We start from the raw sequence: 21,633 nt of genomic DNA, 5'->3' as shown, positions 1-21,633 counted from the left end.
TCTCTCATTAGTAGGCAGAAAAACCTTTAACATAATCTAGCATAGAAAAGCAGAAGAGTGTACTTCCCTCCCAAGTCAAGCAAAACATTTTGCAGGCATGTGACGGTCTGAAGCCACAGAAGAGAAAGAATCAGTGAGATTTTTAGAGGACTATGAATACAAACTTGAATATGTTAATGCAACTTGGAGTTATTTAGCAGTGACCTTTGATATAAAACTCCAGTGGTCACTTAATTTCTGGTGTCAGTGTTCTATTTTTTGCTATCAAATTTGGGTTGGATTTTTTTTTAATCTGCGTTTTATTTTCCCAGATAGACTATGTGTTGTGCAAGAGGGAAAATCTCTCTTACTTGCCTGTGTCTGGATGTGGACAATGGCTCCATGTGCTCTGCCATGCCCTAGAAGCTCCCAGCCATCTGCTGAACATGCCTGCAGCTTTGGCACAAAGTCTGCAGCTGCAGGTGTGCACTCAGGCAGATCTCATGGCTGCCCACTGTTGTCTATGCAATCTGGGTTGAATCCATCCTGCACACCCAGCATGCAGCAAGGAGAATGAACGTCTTAGCAGTTGAAAAGAAACACAAAAATCACTGAGCTTCAGCTTTTCAAAGCTCCAACTTTGAAAAGAAACACAAAAATCACTGAGTTCCAGCTTATCAAGTCACATCCAGCAGCTCTTACTTCACATTACTTATGAAAGGGTCCTGTTTCAAATTAATCATGTTGAATAATATTATCATAATTTAAAAAATCTCATGCATTTAGGGCCAAGACATAACCTAAGAAGTTTACTTTGTTCAGTACATGAGATCCTAGAGAATTTCCAAGGCATTTTGAATCCCAGGACAGCTTGGGTTGGAAAGGACTTTTGAAGGTTACCTAGTTCCACCTCCCCTGCAATGCACAGGGACATCTTCAGCTAGATCAGGTTGTTCAAAGCCCCATCCAGTCTGGCTTTGAACCAGGGGTGAGTCATTCACATCTCTGGGCAACATGTTCCAGTGTGTCACCACCCTCTCCTAGTGAAGAATTTGTTCCTGCTCTCTAACCTGAACTTACCCTCTTTTCAGTTTTAAGCCATTCCTCCTAGCTCTGTCACTTCACTTCCTTGTGAAAACCCCTCTCCAGCCTTCTTGTAGGCCCTCTTTTGGTACTGAAAGGACACAAGGAGGTCTTGTTGGAGCCTTCTCTTCTCCAGGCTGAACAAACCCGTCTCTCCCCTTTCCTCAAAGGAGAGCTACTCCAACCCCCAATCATCTTCATGGCCCTCCTTTGGTTCCTCTTCAGCAAATCCATGTTCTTCTCATATTGGTGGCTCCAGTGCTGGACACAGCATTCAGGTGGGGTCTCACCTGAGCAGGGCAGAGGTTCAGAATCCCCTCCCTCACCCTGCAGGCCATGCTGCTTTCAAAGCAGGGTTGGCTGCTAGGCTGCAAGTGCTCATTGCCACTCATGAGCAGCTTTTTGATCACCATTACACCTAATCCTTTCATCAGGGCTGCTCTCAGCCTCTTCACCCCCCACCTGTGTTGATATCAGGGGTCACCCTGGCCCATTTCCAGGACCCTTACTTGGCTTTGTTCAGCCTCATGAGGTCCATGCAGACCCACTTCTCAAGAGTCTTCTCTAAGAGATTCCAGTGGTCAAGTTCTAGTCATTTCTCCAATTGCACTTGCTCTTTTTCTTTTCATGTGCTGTGCAAAAGGATTTTGTGGCAGCTTTCTTTTCAGCACTGAATATTTTACAATCCTTTGAGTTAATTATCTGTATTTCCATGTGATTATCTGGAGGTAGAAGCTACTATTTAGTGACAACAAAAATAAAGACTAAAGGAAGTAAAAAAAGTCCTTTCCATTTTCTTCTCCCCCTTCAAGACTCCTCTAGCACAAATGGGAGTTGCAGGTCCATTTACTGCCAGAGCCAAAAGCACAAATCAGACACTGATGCTGACATAATGAGCAATTTTGTACGCCTGGGAAACTATCATCCAGCTAGTTTGCATTACAAAAGATTCAAAGATATTTAATGGACAAATATGGGTCTAGAGATGCTTGGTCTAAGGCACTACTAATCTGTGTCAAGTATTAAACCAGCTGTCTAATATTAGAGGGCAAGTCTCCTGGCATAAAGCAGTATGCATATGAAAAGGTACTTCTCCCTGTTTGTCAATATAATTTCTGTAATTGCCAAAATATATAGGAGCAGTAGAAATTTTATGTGCCAGAAAAAAAGAATGAGGAGTGACAGGCTGATATACTGTTTGCAGTAAGTTAGCAGAGCTTTAGAATAAATTCTAATGAAATATGACCAGAAAATACATGACATAATTTCTACAAAGTCGTGTGCCTTGTAAACATTCTGTGACTACCAGCCTGTACTGCCCCACCTTTTGCAGCACTTTAGTCAATCATCTCACAAATATAAGCTGTGTAATTACTGGGTTTATCTCTTTTGTAGTTAGCATCTGAAAGGAGAGCAGAACAGTAGCCATTTACATCTCTTTTAGCTCAAATACAAAGCCATAAGGAAAAAAAACCCCAAACCAAACCCTGTGAATTGAACACCTTAAATACAATATAAGACCTTTACTGCATTTACGGTTGGATAAAAATGCAACTTTATGTTGTTAAGTCCATAAAGAAACAAAATTTTCTTTGATTTCACTGTGGTACATGAGTACTCCTCACTGTCAGTGATACCCAGAGTGAACTTGTCCACAGGCAAACTGTTGAGTACTCTGTCACTCACCATTAGCAATTATCTCAGTATGTTTACAGTATAGTAATACAACAATTCTGCTGTAGGCTAGAAGAGACAAATTATACCTCTGCTCATTCATCAGTTCTTTCTTGTAATAAATTACAGACATTTAACTGTTCCCAAAATGTTCCTTAAAGACTGACGAAAAAAAAATTGAAGAAGTATAAGTCATCCTAATTCCTCAGAAGTCACTTAGGACTGATAGAACACTATACATCTATTTAATTTCAAGTCTACAAATTTAATGGAGGGGCTGACAGAATTAAAAATGATTTATTTGAAAAACATTCCATAGCTAAGATATTCGTTTGAAATGAATCAGTTACTGCAGCACTGCAATGTCCTGTTTCACTTCTTACCTTTAGGCAACTTTTCAAAAAACAGTAGAAAAATTTAAAGGTATTGTGTTGGAAGCCAAAAAGGAAATGTAATAAAAGAGAAGTAAAATGCAAACAATTTTTTTAACTCTACTTTTTCATTTCACTTGTTGTTAAATAAAGATGACATAAAATAGGAGGAGAGACATCAAGTTCTTTCCTGTCAAACTAATTCAGTATGACAACATCACTGAAATTAGGATTTTTTTAAAGTTGCACCCAAAGGTCCCTCAGAAAAGGTACTCCTGCCCCAAACCTTTCAAAAGCTGGGCAGTGGTGAGGGGAGGGTATCCTGGAGGTGAGGGGATGGTTGGTGTCAGGCCAGCATGCACCATGGAGGCAGAGAGCACCCTGAGCACACCTGCACTTCATCTCAGCTGTGCTGCTCACTGCTCTGAGCAGTCATTGTCACTAAGCTCCTTCATTCCCTCTTGTAAGTGACCTTCTCAGGGTTCAGCTTATGATGGCTTGCACTGAATTTCCATAAAGCTGGGCAATGATGAAGAACTCTATTTTTCATGTAACCCCAGGGGGAATGTCTAAATTGACATTGAAGCTAAGAACATTAGATTAAAAGAAACAGCTGTACATAATAAGTCCCGAGTCACATTGCTGTAACATCAGAAGAACATTTTGAAAACAAGAAATCTCTTCTGAACTCAGAAGAGGTTTCTGGCTCAGTATTTATTATCACTAAGTGGAATTTCCATGCATAATGGCAGGACGCAGTCAAACTTCAGCATATTTCATCCAGTCACACATAGAATTTGGACTCTACTAAACATAACACAGCATAACATAATGTCTATCCTGGGTGAAGCCTGAGCAGATGCTGATACTTCCTGCTATTGCTTTTGTGATCTTTATGGTTTCTGTTTGTCCTCACATCTAGATCTGTATCAGGTGGAAAATTCATTTTTAATTTTGAAGTTGATCTGGCTCTAATTGATCCAAAATTTGCGTGTGTGGTCCTGAGGTTGGTGTGTTAAGGTTTCATCTTTTAGCAGTGAGCACAGTCTAATGCTAGAGGGTCATAGAGCATTAACCTCAAGTTCACCAAACCTTCTTACCTCTTGACTCTGCATCTCAGAGGAGGCAGTGCTGAGAAAAGGCCAGATCTATCAGTCAAAATTCAGGGTTAGAAGGTGGATGACAACTTCCAGTCAGAATTTATCCTCTGTGCTTCACCACATTTTAAATGGGTACTCTTGGGTAGTGATGTATGGATGTGTATGCTAAGCCTCTAACATGCTACACCTCCTGCTATGCTACATGCTTGATGTAATTTTCTCATATTTAACACAGCCTCAAGGGCATGGCAAAACCTGTGAGAGAGGCATCTGTGATGAGAGTAAGGTAACTGTGATTGAGTGTAAGGGTGCAAAATCTCATCTGCTGTAATAGCAGGGTGGCTGGCTGGAGGTGAGCCACGGTATATACTAAAGCTACCAAGTTGAAGACATCTGCCTTTGGGTTTAGCTGTTGCTGCTAAATTTTTGTTGTCCTTAACTCTGTCATGAAGATGCTTTCATAATTGTGTATTCTTTACATACTGTTCAAACCATTAAGATGTTCCAACAAGGTATGTGTTTTGATTTTTATTTTGTATTTTGTATTTGATTTTATTTGATTTTATTTTTTGCCTGATTTCCCAGCTGGTCAGACAGCAAATATTAAAAGCATGGAGATGAAAAAGGCATTAGAATGTTTCTGGCCACAAACTGGAAGCTTGAAGTCTGAAGGTGGCTCTCTCTAAGAAACAGTAGACTGAAACTGTGAGTCTTTTAAGATAGAGTCATTCCTTTTCTGAGAAATTAAGTTAAGAATATGGTGCATTAGGAGTCCAGGTGGTATTCAGGATAGTTCAGGGTTCCTCTACAGGCTATCAGATAATGAAGTGGATGGTTGTTCTTTCAATGACAGGTTAAACAACTGTTTGATTTCCCTCTTGCATATGCTACAAAATCTATGGGCTGTAGCTGATTTATTTCCAGTTTACTTCTGAGAAAAGTGTAGCAAGGGAGGGGCTTTCTGGGTTTTGTTTATCCTGTGTGCCAGCTGCCAGAGTCTGAGCACCTACATTAACTTGGACATGAACATCCCCCACAATTACACCTCATCCTCTGTCCTCCCTGCCCTTCACTTGTCCATCCATACTCAGAGCGATGAAGGTCACCTGTAACTGATTGTGCTAATAGTACTCATCAGCCAAGTGCCTCAGAAGAGCCTTGCAGAGAGATTTGAAAGGTTATTTACTGTGGGGGAGTCTTTTAACCTGAATTCTATGTAGCCCCAACTTAAGCCTGCCCAGATCCTGCAGAAAACTATCAGATTTGCTTATTTGGAGATAAAGTTCAAGGTTTCCCATACAAGTGTAGAAACTGAGACCTTGGTGCAAGTCAAAGTCAGGTTAATTCAGCTAAATGCAAGACATCAGCATAATCTGTCAGCAGCTGCCAAGGTGACCCTAGTTGGTTCTTTGATGATTTGAAGCCTTTGTTCCTTTCCTTGCTGGATGCCTGAGAGGAGCAGAGTTTGCCCTAAAAGCACTATTGTGTGGCATTGTGACCTCTTAACTGTCCTGTTGAACATGCATAGGAGTCTTAGTCCATTAATAAGTGACAGATATGTATCAGTATGCTAATGATTCCTGGCTCCACATGAGCCATGCCACACACCTACAGGGTGACATGGTGCCTGCACAGATTCAGTGACTGTCCTGCCAGCAGTAATTTGCCGAAAAAGACTAAAAATGAGTTACATTACAGGTCTGGCTGAACAATAGTCAAGAGTTTCACTGTGCCACTGGCCCAGAGGCACCAACCATTTGGGTTTGGTTCTCTTTTATTTATGAGGGCTTTTCCATCTGCAGCTGGTGAAAGAGGTACAAGTCTTCCTTGCAGTCACTCTGGATAGGTCTGCATGGCATACAGGGAGATTGCTTTGTCTGCACTTTGAGCAAAACAAACTCCAACAGCCATGGACTCCTGGAGCTCAAAGCCAAGATGCAGCACTGGATAACAGTGCTGGCTCAGGAGCCCTGTGTCCTGCCTTAACACACAGCACAGGTGTTGCCTCTTGACCAAAAACCTTAGTCACTTTGGGAACAGGCAGCTCTCCTGCTCTTGACAAAATCCTGCAAAACTAAAGGTGATACAGCAGAGAGCTGCCTCTGACTCAGGTCTCAGCTGAGTATTGAACTAGTGCTTTGATGCTTAGGTTTGTTTCATGATAAGGATCTGTGTGAAGGTCAAGGTTTTGCTTTTATCATGTAGTCTCTGCACTAATTTCAGAGGTGTTACTGAAGAGACAGTTTCTTCTGGCCATGACAACACTGTAGTCTTAACTGAAAATGTCCAGTTAAACACCAGGGAGATGAGAAGCCCAATTTGCTGTTCTGCTAACCATGACATGAATTTTAACATTTCTCTTAGCGTATGAGAGAGAAGAGGTCAAAAAGTAATATATTAATTTTTTTTTGTAGGAAAATCAGTCAATTACTTCTGATTCCAAATTAATTTATTTAAGATCAAAGGAACGACATTTAAAAATCATTGAACCAGCAACAGGATGTTCTATAATAACAGAAAATCAAAGGATTTGCACATGAAATACACACTAGTGGATCCACTGTGTATTGCTGGATGATAAAGAAAGGCCTAACATCACACAACAGCTGTTTTTATAATGTAATAAGGTCTAGGGAGAAAAAAAAGGTGCAAAATGTTAACCATTTTAAATTCACATCTGTCTGAAAAGAAATGATCAAAAAATATGCCCTCAAATAAAGAATTTGTAAGTTTGGATAGGTTTCACAACACCAACATTGTCTCATGACTCCTAACTAAAACCAATGGTTTTTCTCAGTATGCTGAGATAATCAAATACTGACATCTGTGCAAGAGCTGAATGCAAAGCAAGTCTCTGATCTATAGGAATTTTTGAGATTTCAAAGCTCACTAAGGACAAAGGATAAAAGGACAATAAATTCTGTGTGATGTCCTAATAATAAAAAATAATAAAAAGTCAAAACATTATTTTTTTTCCTGATAACTGACTTTAATTTTTCAAACTTTTTCATGATACAATAATGGAAATTGCTGCTGAAAAAAAAAAATCTTATGTCAGAAAAGAAGAGTTTTGCTTTAAAGAACCAAAAGGAGGTATTTTGACAATTTCAATTTTAAATTATCCTGGGACCTACTAAAACCAACCACCTTCTGTGAATAGCTTTGGTTTTGTCATACTGAACTTTGTAATGAAAATTGCTTTTTACTGGAAATGCTCTAATTAGTTTCACCTTTCTTTCTTTTCATGTCTGACATATGACATTGTAATATAATAAGAATTCTCTTTAGATTCCTAAAGCATTATCTGAATCCTTTTCCATATGTTAATTTTGCTTATGATATATTAAAATCAAATTTACTAATTAGATTTTTCCAGCATCATCAGATGTCTCTGTGTTTGATTAAGAGTACAGTTGGTCATAATCCATTATGGTATGAATCCCAGCACTAATGTTATTTGTTAATGGATATCTTCAGTATTATCTGAACCAAGACATTTAATATAAGTGATCAAAGCATTTATTTAGCATATCTGGTGCTCCATGGTGAAAGATTCAGATGATTTACCATAAATTCAGCCTCTGCGTATGTCAAATCACTGAAATTTCAAGGAGATAAAAATAAGACTGATGAAAAACCTTCAGAATAAAACACAAATGACAAGAACAAATTTGATGACAGGTTTTTAATGGCACCAGAGTTCCATCATTGAGATTTTCAGGAGACTACAAGTCCTATGTAAGGATGAAGAGACTTTTATAAGTACCAGTTTCTCCAAAAGAGAGCACTGAGATGTAAAATGGTGACACATTTTGTTCAGAACAGTACTCAAATATTTCGAAGTGAATGCCTGTGTCACATGGATGATTTTTAACAGGAGTAGTGGAACATGCCCATTAGTATCTATAAAATGGAAGCATAGGAAAAGCCTCTACATAATCCAGGTTAAAATGGTTACACTTTTCAATGGTTCATATAGTAGCTTTCCCACCCAGAGGTATGTCACACCTAAAAATTCATTTGTAATGCCAGCTGAGTGCTAAAGGACAGTACTGCTGAGGCCCACAACTGTTACTCAGAAGAATTCAAGTCTTATTGTGGAAGAGTTTAATATGAAAAGGCTGAAGTCATCTGGCAAAACAGCTTTATCTGGGTGTTAATTTTCTCATGTCTTGAAAACCTGTTTCATTTTCACAAAAGGATTCCCAGAAAGTGGCCTGACACATTTTCTTCACACTTTCATACTGCAGAGAGTTTATCTTGTGGAAATCGAATATTTCCCACTCCAGGGATGTGAATATTCACTTCACAGGTTTGGTCCTGATATCAGTGGCATGGAAACAACACCCTTGGTCTCAGCTACAAGTCTCCCTGCTTTGGGCCCCAATTGCACATTGCTGTCAGTCACTCAATGCCCATATCTGTTGACATTAATTACAAATACTTCTTCCTTCACTGTAAAATGTGTGATTACCCTAGGGTTTCTAAGGAACTAAAGGAGTAGAGTTGCTCCCCTTCTATGTCACCTGATAGCTACAGTATTCCTTTGTAATAGGAGAGGACATTGGAAAATCTGTAAAGGAAGCAGAGGTGATAAACATCAGCTTATTACTATGTATTATTCCATGAAGCTCTCAGACCTGTAGGCACTGGACATAGAAATCCAAGAAAACTGGATCCCTTTTACAAACACTTCAGAGTCCTAGACTGCTCTTTCACCAGTACAAACATATAGGAGAAATATCAACAACTGTAACATTTTAAGTTATGCCAATAACCACCTGGAGGTGATCTTCATGGATGAGCATGAAGCAAAGCATATTGCAGGGGGGAGAAGGTCGTGAGGAATGTGATTCATGCATTTAATTACCTTAGGAACAAGTTCCTGAAGGTCTTTTCAATGGTGCCTTCTCTTTCCAGATATTCAGTGCAGGCATGCTCACACTTTGTAGGCAATTACTAAATAAACTCCTGTAGGAAGTCAGAGAAGCACCTTCTGGAAGGGAAGAGGGGCTTTCTGTAACAGGAAAAGCACTGGAGGACATGTCAAGTGCAAGAGACTTTCTAGTAAATTAAAAAGCATGAGTTGCTATTTCCCCTGGGATTCTGCACAGAATGGTCAGGGCTTACCAGGCTATCCAAGGCACTGCATTTCTGTCAGTTTTTCTAACTAAAGGAGAGTATTTCCATTGACTTTCTCCAGAATTTCAGAATCAGGTGATAAGAATCACAGTTCTGGGAAAGCCTAAAGATGTGTGATTGCACAATGCTAGTCAAGAAATATAAAAATTACTGCAGACACAGATGGAGTCTGAAAACACAGCAGAAGCCTCAGAAAATGGAATAATTTTTCTGCTAGAACAATTACAGTGTAATCAAAGTTTCATTATAAATGAAACTGCAATTCCCACATTGCACATATGAAACAATTAGTGACTTTAATTTGCCTTGCTATAAAGGGAGCTTTGCTACAGCAGAGTTTACTGTGAAAATAGAATAAAATAATTCAGTCATAACCTGAATGTTTTCAAAGGGCCTGTACACAAAGATTTTCTGATGGAAGCCTCTTTTGCCTTCAAACCACCAAAAGCATAATCTTCTGGACAGATAACTTATCCCCATTTCCTCCTCAGACAATGGGGTCCTTTGGACCTCACCACTGCTTAGCCCAGGTCTTACAAGCAGGCAGAGATTGGTTGGCAGCTCTGGAGCTGTAATGCAAAAATCAGCCATCCTCAGTTGCCCTTTTGCAGGGATGGATGATGATGATGTGGCTTATCAGAATGTGTCAGTGTTACACTGCCTTGGAGAAATACCACCTGCAAACACTCCTACACAGACAGCTCATACCTTGGATCTGACTGCAATGGGAAACGGTGGAGATACAAGTTTGGGAGAGAAGCAGTGGAGACTGGGTGGATCTTGGCTCTGCCTCCCCTACATGACAGCTACTGTAACTGTACTGCACGTGGGTTGTTGGAACTTTTAGATATTATGAGCCAGCATTAATAAGCTATTTCTCTGTTTCCCTCTCCTCAACCAACTGAAGGAGCAAATGAGTAATTGTGACTCATCTGGTACTTTTGAGATAAGGTTTCTTTAGAATATTTCTAAGTTGATATTGTTCATACCAGGTTCTTTTTCTCATCCCTGGGCCAGATAATCATAAGCCAGCCCATTTTAGATGAACTACATATTATTGTTTACAAAATGTTGATTTTGTACCAATGCATTTTTCTTCTGCTTCTACATGGTAAGGCAGAGTGAAACAAAGGAATTTCAGGTCCCAAATTAAATGTAGTTATTTACTTGACTGAAGTAGCTGGAAAGCTTCCATTCTACTGAATTGCTTTTTTAAAGAAACAGAGGGAAATTTTTATAGTTTATGGAGTGTTGAGGCACTGACCTAGAATAGGTGAAGAAGAATCAAGAAGGGGATGTCTAGAAGTACTCCTCCAAGGACCAGCTGTCTAGAGAGAGGGAGATAAAGCTGAGGGTGGCAATCACTGGGCTTCATTAGGCAATCCAGTACAGTTTGTGTCTAATGGCTCTGTGATATGAGTGAAAAAATGCAGCTGAGATGAAACAACACTCTGAGAAGTGAGTAGATAGTAATAGTAGCTGATCTGCAGACAAAAAGAATTCCCCCCAAAGTGAAGGACAATGAGAGCTCACACCTCACTGCTGTGACAAGCAATAGATTTTTTTTTTTTTGCCCAGAGGGATGGTGGCTGTAATTCATTTCTCCACCTGTTAGTCAGAGCGAGCAGATTTCCACAGCATGAGAACTCAAGCATGCATGCTGTGCTTGCTGAGGAAAATGAACAATATCTCCACCTTGACAGCAGTGGCAAATGTCCTAGAGAAGCGTGTGTCCTAGATGTGATTGTTTTTTTCTTTTTTAACCAAAATGCACATATTTAAATGAAACTGCAGTAGGAAGTTTAGCCTACCAAATCCTCACAAAATGGTGATGTCCTCCACAAAGCACGCTTATTTGTAATGTCATCTAAACTAGTAATGATTCCACATTTAGGTTGTCAGTGGTGGAGGGTTGAGACGAAGTCTTCTGTGGGTAACTAGGTATTATTAATGATTTTCAGTCCTGGATTTCAGGCAGCTGCTAACCCACTCTCAAAACACCATGGATTTGTTTAAATCTGTCCCAGCTTGGACCTTTACCAATTTCTGTCTGCTCAGAAGCAGTATGGTTCATAAATCCTCATCCTTGTAAATGTTATGACACAGCTCTGTCCTGGTGGATAGCAAGGGAAGTAAGTGCAAGTGAAATATTCTCACGGTAAGACCTTATTTCAGTTTTAATGCTTTTTTTATTTGTCATTTGTTAAGGTATTTTGCAGGGGCTTTACTTCCCTGCAGGCTTCCTTCTACCTGACAAGCTCTATCTGTTGGCTGGGATAAGACACCCAGCAGCAGCTTGCAGGCAGCTGGGAAAATCCCAGTGCTGCTGGGTGCAGCAGGGACAGAGAGTTGCAGGGACAGGGGCACAGAGAGCTCTCTCAGCCCTGGCTCCCACTCTGGCACTGCTAGGGCTGGAGGGAGGTTTTGCTTTGTGAATGGCTTCAAGGAGTGGAAAAAGAAGCCAGGGAAAAGTATTGACTCGATAGGGTTTCCATAAAATTAGATTTTTCCCCCTAATGCTTTCTGGCTCCCTATTCCTAAAAACCTTACAGATCAATCAAGATACAGTTAGGAAATCTAATTAAGGGCCTACAGTAACAATGATGACCTTCCTCTATCCTTTTTTGTTTGTTTTTTTGGTGCGTTTTTTTCTTGGTTTTTTTTTTTTTTTTTATATTCAACTTCTCTGGGAAAAACAGAGTCCTGGCACAAACAAAGCATTTCTGTCTATTCCAGCGAAGTTCTGCTTGCTTTAGAACCAGTTCTTCTTTCTCTCTCTTTTGTGAATGTCAGTTTTATTTCATTTCATGGTTTCATGTATCATTTTATTTTCATTCCTCCTCTAAGTAATACTCGAGGAAATGAGATGCCTGAAATAATCAATGAAAGTCAAGTATGCAAAAATTAAACTCACTTAGGCACTTTAGCTAAGCTGACTGATCTTGGACATGGAAATTTTCACAGTTTGAATTCTGCTCAGGTCAGCAGCAGCAAAGTTCATTATTTTCTGGTGATTGTTTTGTGGCCTATAGGATATAGATTGATGTTTTCTTTCTGTGGAATAGTTTTTATATCCCCTGCTCTCTGTAGGCTAGAAATGGGAACTACATACAGCTGGACAGAAGGGGATTTCAGCTCCCCTATGAAATATGGAACAATTGCTTCCAGGCCTGGAAGGATTTCAGACTATCAGACCTTCAAGTTACTTCTGATATTGTGTGTGAATAGAAAGTGTTGTAAGCCATTTTTAAGAAGCTTGAAGTGCTAGGGAGGAGCTGGATTTGCTTTTCTATTTAACCAGCACAAGCCTGTGAAAGACTGGCATAATCAACTGGGCCAGGTGAAGGAAGGATTGGAATACTCTGGCAGGGCCCAGCTCAGGAACTCTAGCTGTGACTTATTTCTGGACAGCACTGTACAGAAGGATCTTCATCCTTCTTTTCTCCCAACTGAAGAAATACCCTACCCACTTTCTTTTGCCTTCCTACAATACTGTGAGTGTTGTCTTGCAGGAAGGTGCCATAACTCCCCTAGGATTCTAACCTTAGACTTTCCCTAAAAAATGTTATTAATGTTAGTCTCTCATTGCTAGGCATTGTATCACCAGCCTTAACTTCTGGTGTGTGAGTGTGTGGTTGTTTGTTGGGGCTGTTACCATGTCACTCAGTGCCCATTCCTCACAGTGACTGGGAGAGCACGGAGCAAGCACAGAGGAAGAACTGTGGGAAAATCTGGATGACAAGCTGCACCATGCAGCCCATGAGCTCGAGCTGCACATGGTCAGGGGCAGGAGTGGCAAGTACAAGCAGAAGCTGGGGGGTAAGTGATGCTTGTGAGCAATACAAGATGAAGAACAAGATGAGAGCTAGCTTAAGGGTGGTGTCCGCACAAACAGGATTTCAAGGTAGGTGCTGACAAGGCCAATAGCTAGAGGAGCAACCACTGAAGTGTCAAGAACTGAACAATGAAAGCTGTATGGACACTCAACTATTCTTATTTGTGGATATAGCATAAAGACTAGAGAATGCTCAAACACCCATTCTTTTCTCTGTAGTTTCTGTTCTTACTTTCTGGGCTGGTCCTGGGTTACTCTGGTAAACAGGCTGTGCCCTTCTTCATCATTGGATACCAGGGTGAGATATCAGTCATGGGAGCTGGGAGCCATCCCCCTTTCCCTGCCCACAAAGGAAGTGAGGGAAGCAGCACTCCAGACTGAACAGCTGTGTGGGAACTCATTCTCAAAATGATTTGCTGCATGTGGTTTTGGCCCCTGCCAGAGAAAAAAAGCAACTTCCACAGCACAGCAAAGGGGACCACAAAAAAGGGCTGTGGTACTAAAAACTGTGACTTCACACTGGGCATTCTTCTTAGTCAATGGGAGAAAAAGATTTGGTCTGTTAAGGTCACAGCTAATTAAACTTGTCAATGTAATCTGCTTGTTCCATGATAAACCCTGGACTGATTTGCCACCTGTTATCTGTGACATTACACTTGTAAGCATTTAAAAGCAAGGCAAATTATTGGTATGCTGTGTTCATAAGAGGCATGACAGAATGAAAACTCTGGTCCAGGCTTAATTCCCTTTGCATACAATGTCAGTCTGAGTTTCTATTATTTCTTCAAGATATTCAACAAAAACACCTTCATGCTCTCCCTGTGGGGTTGCCTCACAGGGATTCAAATGCTACCATGTGTTTTGCAGCTTGACAGAATTTTGTAGCTAGAATATATGTGCATTTCTCTCCTGACTGCCCTAATAAAAACTTATTTTATCATTGGGGCAGTATATAACAATTTAATGGAAACAGCTAAAGATTGTTAAAGCATGAAGTACCTGTAGGACTTATTTAAAGTGTTTAGTATATCTGGCAGTCCACCAAGCTGATGAAAGCCCTTGATGTTTCGTGACAATCACAATAAACCACAGCAGAGTGGGTTGGCTTGGCTGAAGTTCTTATTTTCCTACTCAATTTTTATGCCTTTTGATTGAAGTTAAATGCAGTGAGCTTTATGCTCATTTTAGTTTTAATTATAAGCCATGCTTTTGGCATCATAAAAAAGTTAAACACTTTTTCTTGGAATAATATCTCTGGCTTTAAATCTTTGGCTTTGGGTGTAAAAACAAACGTGGTGTTCCCCCTTTCCTCCTCTTTTAGATTTTTTATCTCCTGTGCTAGATACAAGCTCTGCAGGCACTGAGTTGCCCTCTGATATCTGTAGTAAAAAAAAAAAAAAAAATGTTTGCAAATAAAATCCTTGGAGGCCACAGACCCAATGGGATTTCAGCTGAGAAGAATTCTACTCAAAATATGGAAATCCTGGAGGGGCCAAGGAGGGGTCTCTGTGATTCAGGGATAGTGTCCTAGGTCATTCCCCTTGCAGCAACACACCTGCACTGAAAAATAACTCCTACAGTACTTTAAATCTATCAGGCTACTTTAAAAGCAGCTGGAGTTTTTTCTCTCTAATAGAAATATGCTTCACTTAAGTGTCTAGTTTGTTCAGCTGAAAAGAGGAAAACACCCAAACCAAATAAACAGCAGAAAAGGTCTGGAGGCCAAGGCCCTGGCACCAGGACTCATGAGATGTCCTCACAGGGGCAGTCACACCCCCAGCCCACAGGGAGCTGGATTTGGGAGGATGGAAGGAGAGCGGCGTTCCAGTCAGCAGTCTGGAAATCTAGAGGAGCTAGAGACAGCACAAATGCTTTTGTGAAAGAGAAGACAGTGCCTGCAGGAGAAATATCCGAGTCTGAGAGACAGATCAAAGCTGTGGCTGAATAGATCAAAGATCTCAAAAATAAATGAACGTGCCTGGTTTGCCTGAGTGAAAGTCATTCTTTTGACAGTCGTGTTCTTGCATTTCAGATTAGCCAACAAAGCCCGTGGTGCTCAGAATGGAGCAGAGAGAGATGCCACCAGTAGAAATTGGGCACTCACCATTGTCCACATCTCTATCTGTAAGGCCAAGAATACAGCTTTGACAGCTCTAAAGCACAGCAGAGGATTAATGAGAGATCAGTGGGACTGAGGGACTGGATGCAAGGTGGAGGAGGGTGGTGCTCACTTCAGGGAAAACCTGAAGGTTATTGAGGCTGAGGGTTATTGAGAATTCTATTATTTCTAAAAATCTCCTCACTGTCCCTCTAGCTGGGAACTCTGAATTGCTGATCAGTTTTCAAGGGCTGGGCTGAATTGCTCCTCAATAAAATCCATTAGCCCCAGACAGAGGAGCAGAGTGGAAAATTCCCTCTGTCTATGTTACAGTGACAATTAGTTATATAAAGAGAAACAATTCCGATGAGATATTGGCTCTTCAGTCCCTTGCTTCAGACAGTCCTCTAAGAACATCCACAATCAAAATTATGTTTTTTGTGCTGCTTGGACACTGAACTGTAGCTTCCCAATGAGTGTTCTCATTTGTGACCTGGGATCAGGCTGTACCTTCCCCTCATAGCTGTGACCAGAATTTTTAACCTGAGCCCAAGAAATATTTCTCAGAGTATTATTGCGACCACTGTGAATGCTGCAATTAAAGACAAAGGGGAAAGACAGGAAAAGAACAGGAAAGGACAGAAAAATAGTGGGAAATTATGGGAAAGGAAAAGAGGAAATATGGGGAAATAGGTATGAGGAAAATAAGTTTTGAATGAATGCTATGGTACTATGTCCTTAAGAAATTCCAAGTCTAAGATGAGTGCAGCCAAATCATTTGTAAACAGTGACTGAGAGGCAAAGTGGGAGAAATACATGAAGTTGACTTGTAAAAAGGTCATAGCCTACAAGCTGCTCAGCCTGTGCTCTCCAGCCAGTTTCACAGGTCCACAGACCTGTGGGATTCTCTGGGAAGCAGCCATGGTAGTAGATGTAAGCTCATAGTTTCACTTCTGCATGCAATAAAGGAAACTTGCACTGGGATAGGATATACAGCTTTTACTATTAAAGGATCTTCAAAAGAAGGGATAAAAGGGACAGGGAAGAGTGACACAATATCTTCAAAGACTACTGGAAATGGCTTCCACTGAAAAATGTGAAATGCTCAGTCCATTTACTTAAACATAAAGACGATTTACATTAGACCAATATCCTCAAATATACTTTATATTACAGGGCTGACCAATCCTGGAAGTTATGGCTTGAACCAGAAGCCAGATCAAATTAGAAATTAGGTCCTTTCTTGAAACTGAGGTTTATTAAGCTGGAACACAGGCTGATAGGAGGTAATGAAAACCTATTTCATTTTCCAAACCTTGCTGGAAAATGCAGCTTAATTAAAAGATACTTTACAGTTTCGTTAAACACATATCATTGGATTCCCTGGACTTGGTGAAATTTAACTAAATCGAATTTCATAAAAAGGAAGTTAAAAAGGTGTCCTTTCAAGATTCTTTCAGTCCTATTTTTCTGCAATGAAATACCCCTTCTGATTTTAAAGGCTATATATCTGTGTTTCTAGAGAAATATCTGAACAAATGTGTCTATGTCTGCTCGGTTCACATTTATCTTCATCACATATAGCAAATGTGCTTTATAGGAGCTGTGGGTTTCCTTTAAGCTCATTGAACTCTCTACAGCATGTCCTGTCACATAACCCAGTGTTGCATTGATCATCGGATGGGCTTTTTTCCAAAGTACCACTGTTTAAATGAACAACACAGGAAAAACATTTCTTTTTTAATTGACCTGTGTTTCTTTTCGTCTTACTCAGAGACTGTTCACATATAAAATGACAGCTACCCCTGTCACTTTCCCAAGGGAAAGATATTGCCTTTCAGCACTTCTTTCCCTGAGCTTTCTACTATCCTTTGTATGGTTATTTGTGTTCTGCTGCTCTGCCTGTGCATCTCTCCCTCCCTCTCTCTCTCCTTCCCCCCCTTCCCCTCCCTCCCTCCCTCCCTCCCTCTCTCTCCCTCTCTCTCTCTCTCTCTCTCTCTCTGCTGTTGCTGAACTGCAGCTCCCACTGAAATTTGCACAATCAAAACCAGCTCTCATCTCAAACAGCAGTGAATCACTCCACCTGAAGAAGGAGAATAGCAAATTGAGCACGGTATCCTCTATGCCTGTACAGCATGTGGTACCAGTAACTCTCGCAGGATGATGGATGCACCCGGGTTTGTGTGAGACCCACTCAGCCTGAGGTCTGCTGCCTGTGATCTGAGAGCTGTCACGGGATTTTACAGGAGCATATGTATTTAGGGGATGTTTTTAAGCAGCTGGTAGAGAGCTGCATCTGAAAGCTGGAGAAGGCTGCTGCTGGTGCCGCTGCTGCTGCAGTAGCTGGTGCGGCAGGATGAGCGTGTAAAGGACAGCTGCCTGAGCCGTGCCGGTGAGCTCCTGCCCTGCCCTGCCTTCACTAGCTGACAAGATACAGAGGGAAACAGATGCACTAAGCAAGTGCCACACTGGCACACTGGATCTATCACTGTGCACCCTTCACTGTGGAAAATGGTCAACAAAGACATGAATGGATTTCCAGTCAAGAAGTGCTCAGCCTTTCAGTTTTTTAAAAAGAGGGTAAGATTTTCCTTTAATTCTTTCTTCTTCTTTTTTTTTTTTTTTTTTTTTTTTTTTTTTTTTTTTTTTTTCCCTTCCTTTTATTATTGCTGCATTTCTTGCTTAGCCAGAGCAGAGACAAAGTCATTGAAGAAGGAGAGTGCTTTACGTTGGTCTCCTACTTTAGGGAGTCCATGGGCAGTTCTGCTGAACACCAAGGGCAATAGCAGTGTAGGTGAAGAGGAGCAGGGCAGGAGGGACGAGGCTGGGGGCTCGAAAGGCATTACATCAGCACTCTTTGCTGTGGAATGTGTATCTCTGTCACAGCTGACCCCAGGGCTTGACGCAATACAGGCAGCTAGTCAGGCTGGGATAATGCACTCCAAAGCAGAGTGCAGGGATGTTGCAGCTTGTCTCTGACTCTCTCCTCCACATCCACTGGGGGTTGTGACTCCCTCCACACCTTCCATTTACTTTCCTGAAGTGTGGGATTACCCACATCCATTCATCATCTCACAAAGTAGGGGGAAAAAGAGAACAAAGAAGCATTTGTGAGCTCAGGAAAATACTTCACGTCTTGTAAATTGCCTGTAATCATAATTGATGCAGGAGAAAAGAGTAAGACTGAGCTATACCTGCATTTTATTTTCTTTTATATTCTTTAACTTAGATATACCAGGATTTAGAAAGTATTTGCTATGCATTTTATTTGATGATTTCCACCAGGAAATGCAAGTGTAAGTCTATCCCATCACTTTAGTTAAGTCCTTTCTTTTATAGTGACAATGCTGCACACTCTTTAACTTGAGCGACAAAGTCGTTTCCTTGTGGCAGCAGGACAGGTATTCTGAGTATGGGTAAACCCAGACAGGAGAAGCAAAGCATCAGAAAGAGATTGTTAGCAGGGACTACACCATGGAAAGGATTTCCTGAGTGATTAAAACGACAACCCTCTCTTTAAACAGACTGGAGTAGCAGCAGATAAGCTGCTCCATTCACCCATTAGTTCATTCATTCATTCATCCCCATTCATTCTCTCTCTCTCCATAATGCCAAGAATATGGTCAGTCCAGTTAACCCTTCAGAAAAAGAAAATGAAGCCTACACCAGTTTGTAAACTGGGGTCAAACACTTTAGGGCACCAAGATGCCACATTTAAGGGTAGATGTGGAAAATATTACTTGGGTCAGTCAGAGGAAAAAAAGTGCAGTGGTAGCCAACAATTGTTGTTTCCAAGGTGGTTTGTAGAAGCCTCAGACTGATAACTCAAGCAGCATGTAAATTCTGCCCATAAAAATGATTCTCATCCCAACAGGCTTCTCATCTAAGTACATTACTATTGTCACATGTATGTCTGATACTCAGCTTACCAACAAGGTTTATCATTTTTTTGTCTTTTTTTCCTAACTGCTTGAAGGTTTTAATATAATTGTATTTTCAAAGAGGAAGATAACTGGCTTGCAATTCCTGTATAAGGTTCCTGTATTGAGAACTGTCTTCTATCTCTGTTTAGAGCCATTAAAAAGTTACCACCAGAAACCTCTACCTGATTTTGTTCTAGAAGAAGGGAAAGTTGTGGTTTTTTTCAGAGCTACACTGATAATCAGTGAATTTTCAGTTGAAAGAGATTGTTAATTGTAGTCATCATTGAAGAAACTGGCATACTGATACAGTCCTGGACAGTGGATCAGGGAAAATAGCTGTCTTTGCTTTCTGCAGGTTTTCATTTTAACAAGTGTTGCATTTTTGCTATTGTGATGAAGATAGATGAAATCAATAAAACCAATTTAGAGACACAAAAAAGGGAATTCTCTCCCTATACTTTTCTGTTAATAGGTATATGAGGTCATTGATGTTTCTCTTATCCCTCTTACTTCCTCACAGAAAATCCCCATTGTCCAACATCAGTGTTTGAAGCACACAAACAAAAAAAACGACATGTTCATAACGTGTTGCTGGCTCCCAGAAATATATCTTTCATTTGCTGGACTGATGTCACTTGTTAACTACTGGGAGAGCAGGGAGAGAGGGTGCAAGAGTTGTTTTGGTCCCCTGCCAGTGATGGGGACACTGGCTGAACAGCCACCAGGATCCTGATGTACAGAAGTGAGGTTTCTTGGTCTGAGTGTGGTGTTTGACAGTTGGCATCCCCACAGCACAGTGCTCCATCACCAGCACCCCAGTGCATGCATCCTCCATCCAGAGAGAGGGGCAGGGCTGCACTGCAGAGCCTGGCAGTCCTGGCTGCTGGGTGAGCTGTTGCTGTCCCTCTGTACTGACTGATGCCTGAAACCCAGAGAAGGAGGTTTGTTATCTGGTGCTGAGCAGGCTCCTCCCACATCACCAGCAGGGTCTGTGATGAAACAAGGGATGGGGATCCATTCTCTCCAGTTTGAAATCACTGTGTCTGTCTCCTCAAAATCACACATTTCTAGTAGAGGTGCTTCCCAAGCCTGATTCTAGTAAATCCAAATCAATGTAGAACAAAACACACTAAAGTTTGGGAAATGCTGCTATTTTTTTCAACTCAGATTTATTTTGGAAGAAAGTGCCAGATGTATCTTCATTGTTGTTATTTCCCATTGAGCGTTATGCTTTCATTAAATTGCAATCCTGTTTTGCTGCTTTCATTAAATTGCAGTCCTGTTTGTGTCCAAGAGTGCAGAAAGGACTGGCAGAGCTCTGTGGATTTAGATTAGGCTGAAGGTGCATTCAAACATTGACTTGAATTGGGGAACAGATTTTTTTAAGCCTGGCTTATTCTCTGATGACAAAGTACTGACCCTCTGGGATGTTGCCTGCTGTGTCAGATGATTCAGGGTATGGGCTAATCATGTCCAGAGGTCAGAGAACAGGAAGGAAAGGCTGAAATTAAAAGGCAGCACACTTCATTAAAATAAAAAGGGAAATAGAAACTATTTGTTTTTCAGAATAGCCTGTAGCACTCATTTCTTGAGGGGTTGGAACAACAGAATACAGGCTTCATCCACTTAAAATGAGTGTAGCTTGGAAAAAAACCAATGGCTTTACAATGCCTGTCTTTTTTTCATTGCAAGAGGTTTAACAAGTAATTGTGCTTAGTATCAGAAGAAGTTTTAATATTTAAATATTGGGTTTTAATTAAAGATGGCACAAATCTAAAAAGAGGAAGGGAAAGAAGAAGATGGGTCATATATAGGTACAAGGGGGAAATTTGAAGTTAATCCAATGAAGATAAATTATAAACACCATTGTTCAAATAATATTGGATCATGGCATAAAAGGATTATCTTCTGACAAGGCTGGGAGGTTAAAAGACCTTGTCATCTGATGGCACACAATTACCTTCATCTTTACTACCATCCTTTTCCCTGTCCACTGACATTGCATACTGGATACCAATATAAATAACCCATTAAACAGCTTTGGCTGTAAATGCCTGGGAAATCTCTCTTTTTCATATACTAGCAGCAGTCTGACTTTCCCAAAGTTAAATAAAAATGGTTTGTTAATTGGCAGAAGTCACATTCTCTGTTGTGAGGGGCTTGCCTGTCTCATCCTTCAGAGCTGTGCAGGATTGCCCACACAGCAGGACACTACCAATTCTAAAGATCATTGAATAAAATGGTGGAAAAACCTACAAATATGCTATTTCTTTTCGCCCAACAGTGTATCCTAGGGCAGAGGGGCCTTTTGTTTTCACCTTCTGCTGTCCTTGCCAGACATTTTTTGGCAAGTGGGTGTTTGTGGTATTTGCACTGCCTCTTCTGTTGCATTGGCCTAACTTATAGAGATTTTGGATAATATTTTTTC

At 40.7% G+C, this 21,633-nt stretch overlaps 1 protein-coding gene across 1 annotated transcript in view; it reads left to right on the top strand.

Moving 5' to 3' along the window:
• Positions 1–17,294: 17,294 nt before the first annotated feature.
• LOC306816949 (uncharacterized protein) overlaps positions 17,295–21,633 on the top strand; it is a 40,784-nt gene continuing 36,445 nt past the window's right edge. Inside the window, exon 1 of the mRNA XM_079333423.1 lies at positions 17,295–17,862. Within this exon, the coding sequence (XP_079189549.1) occupies positions 17,794–17,862 (69 nt within the window). The 5' untranslated portion in view covers positions 17,295–17,793. The remainder of the gene's footprint in view (positions 17,863–21,633) is intronic.

Source organism: Erithacus rubecula (assembly GCF_903797595.1).
Source record: "Erithacus rubecula genome assembly, chromosome: 2".
NCBI lineage: Eukaryota > Metazoa > Chordata > Aves > Passeriformes > Muscicapidae > Erithacus > Erithacus rubecula.
This window is presented reverse-complemented; position numbering and strand designations above follow the sequence as displayed.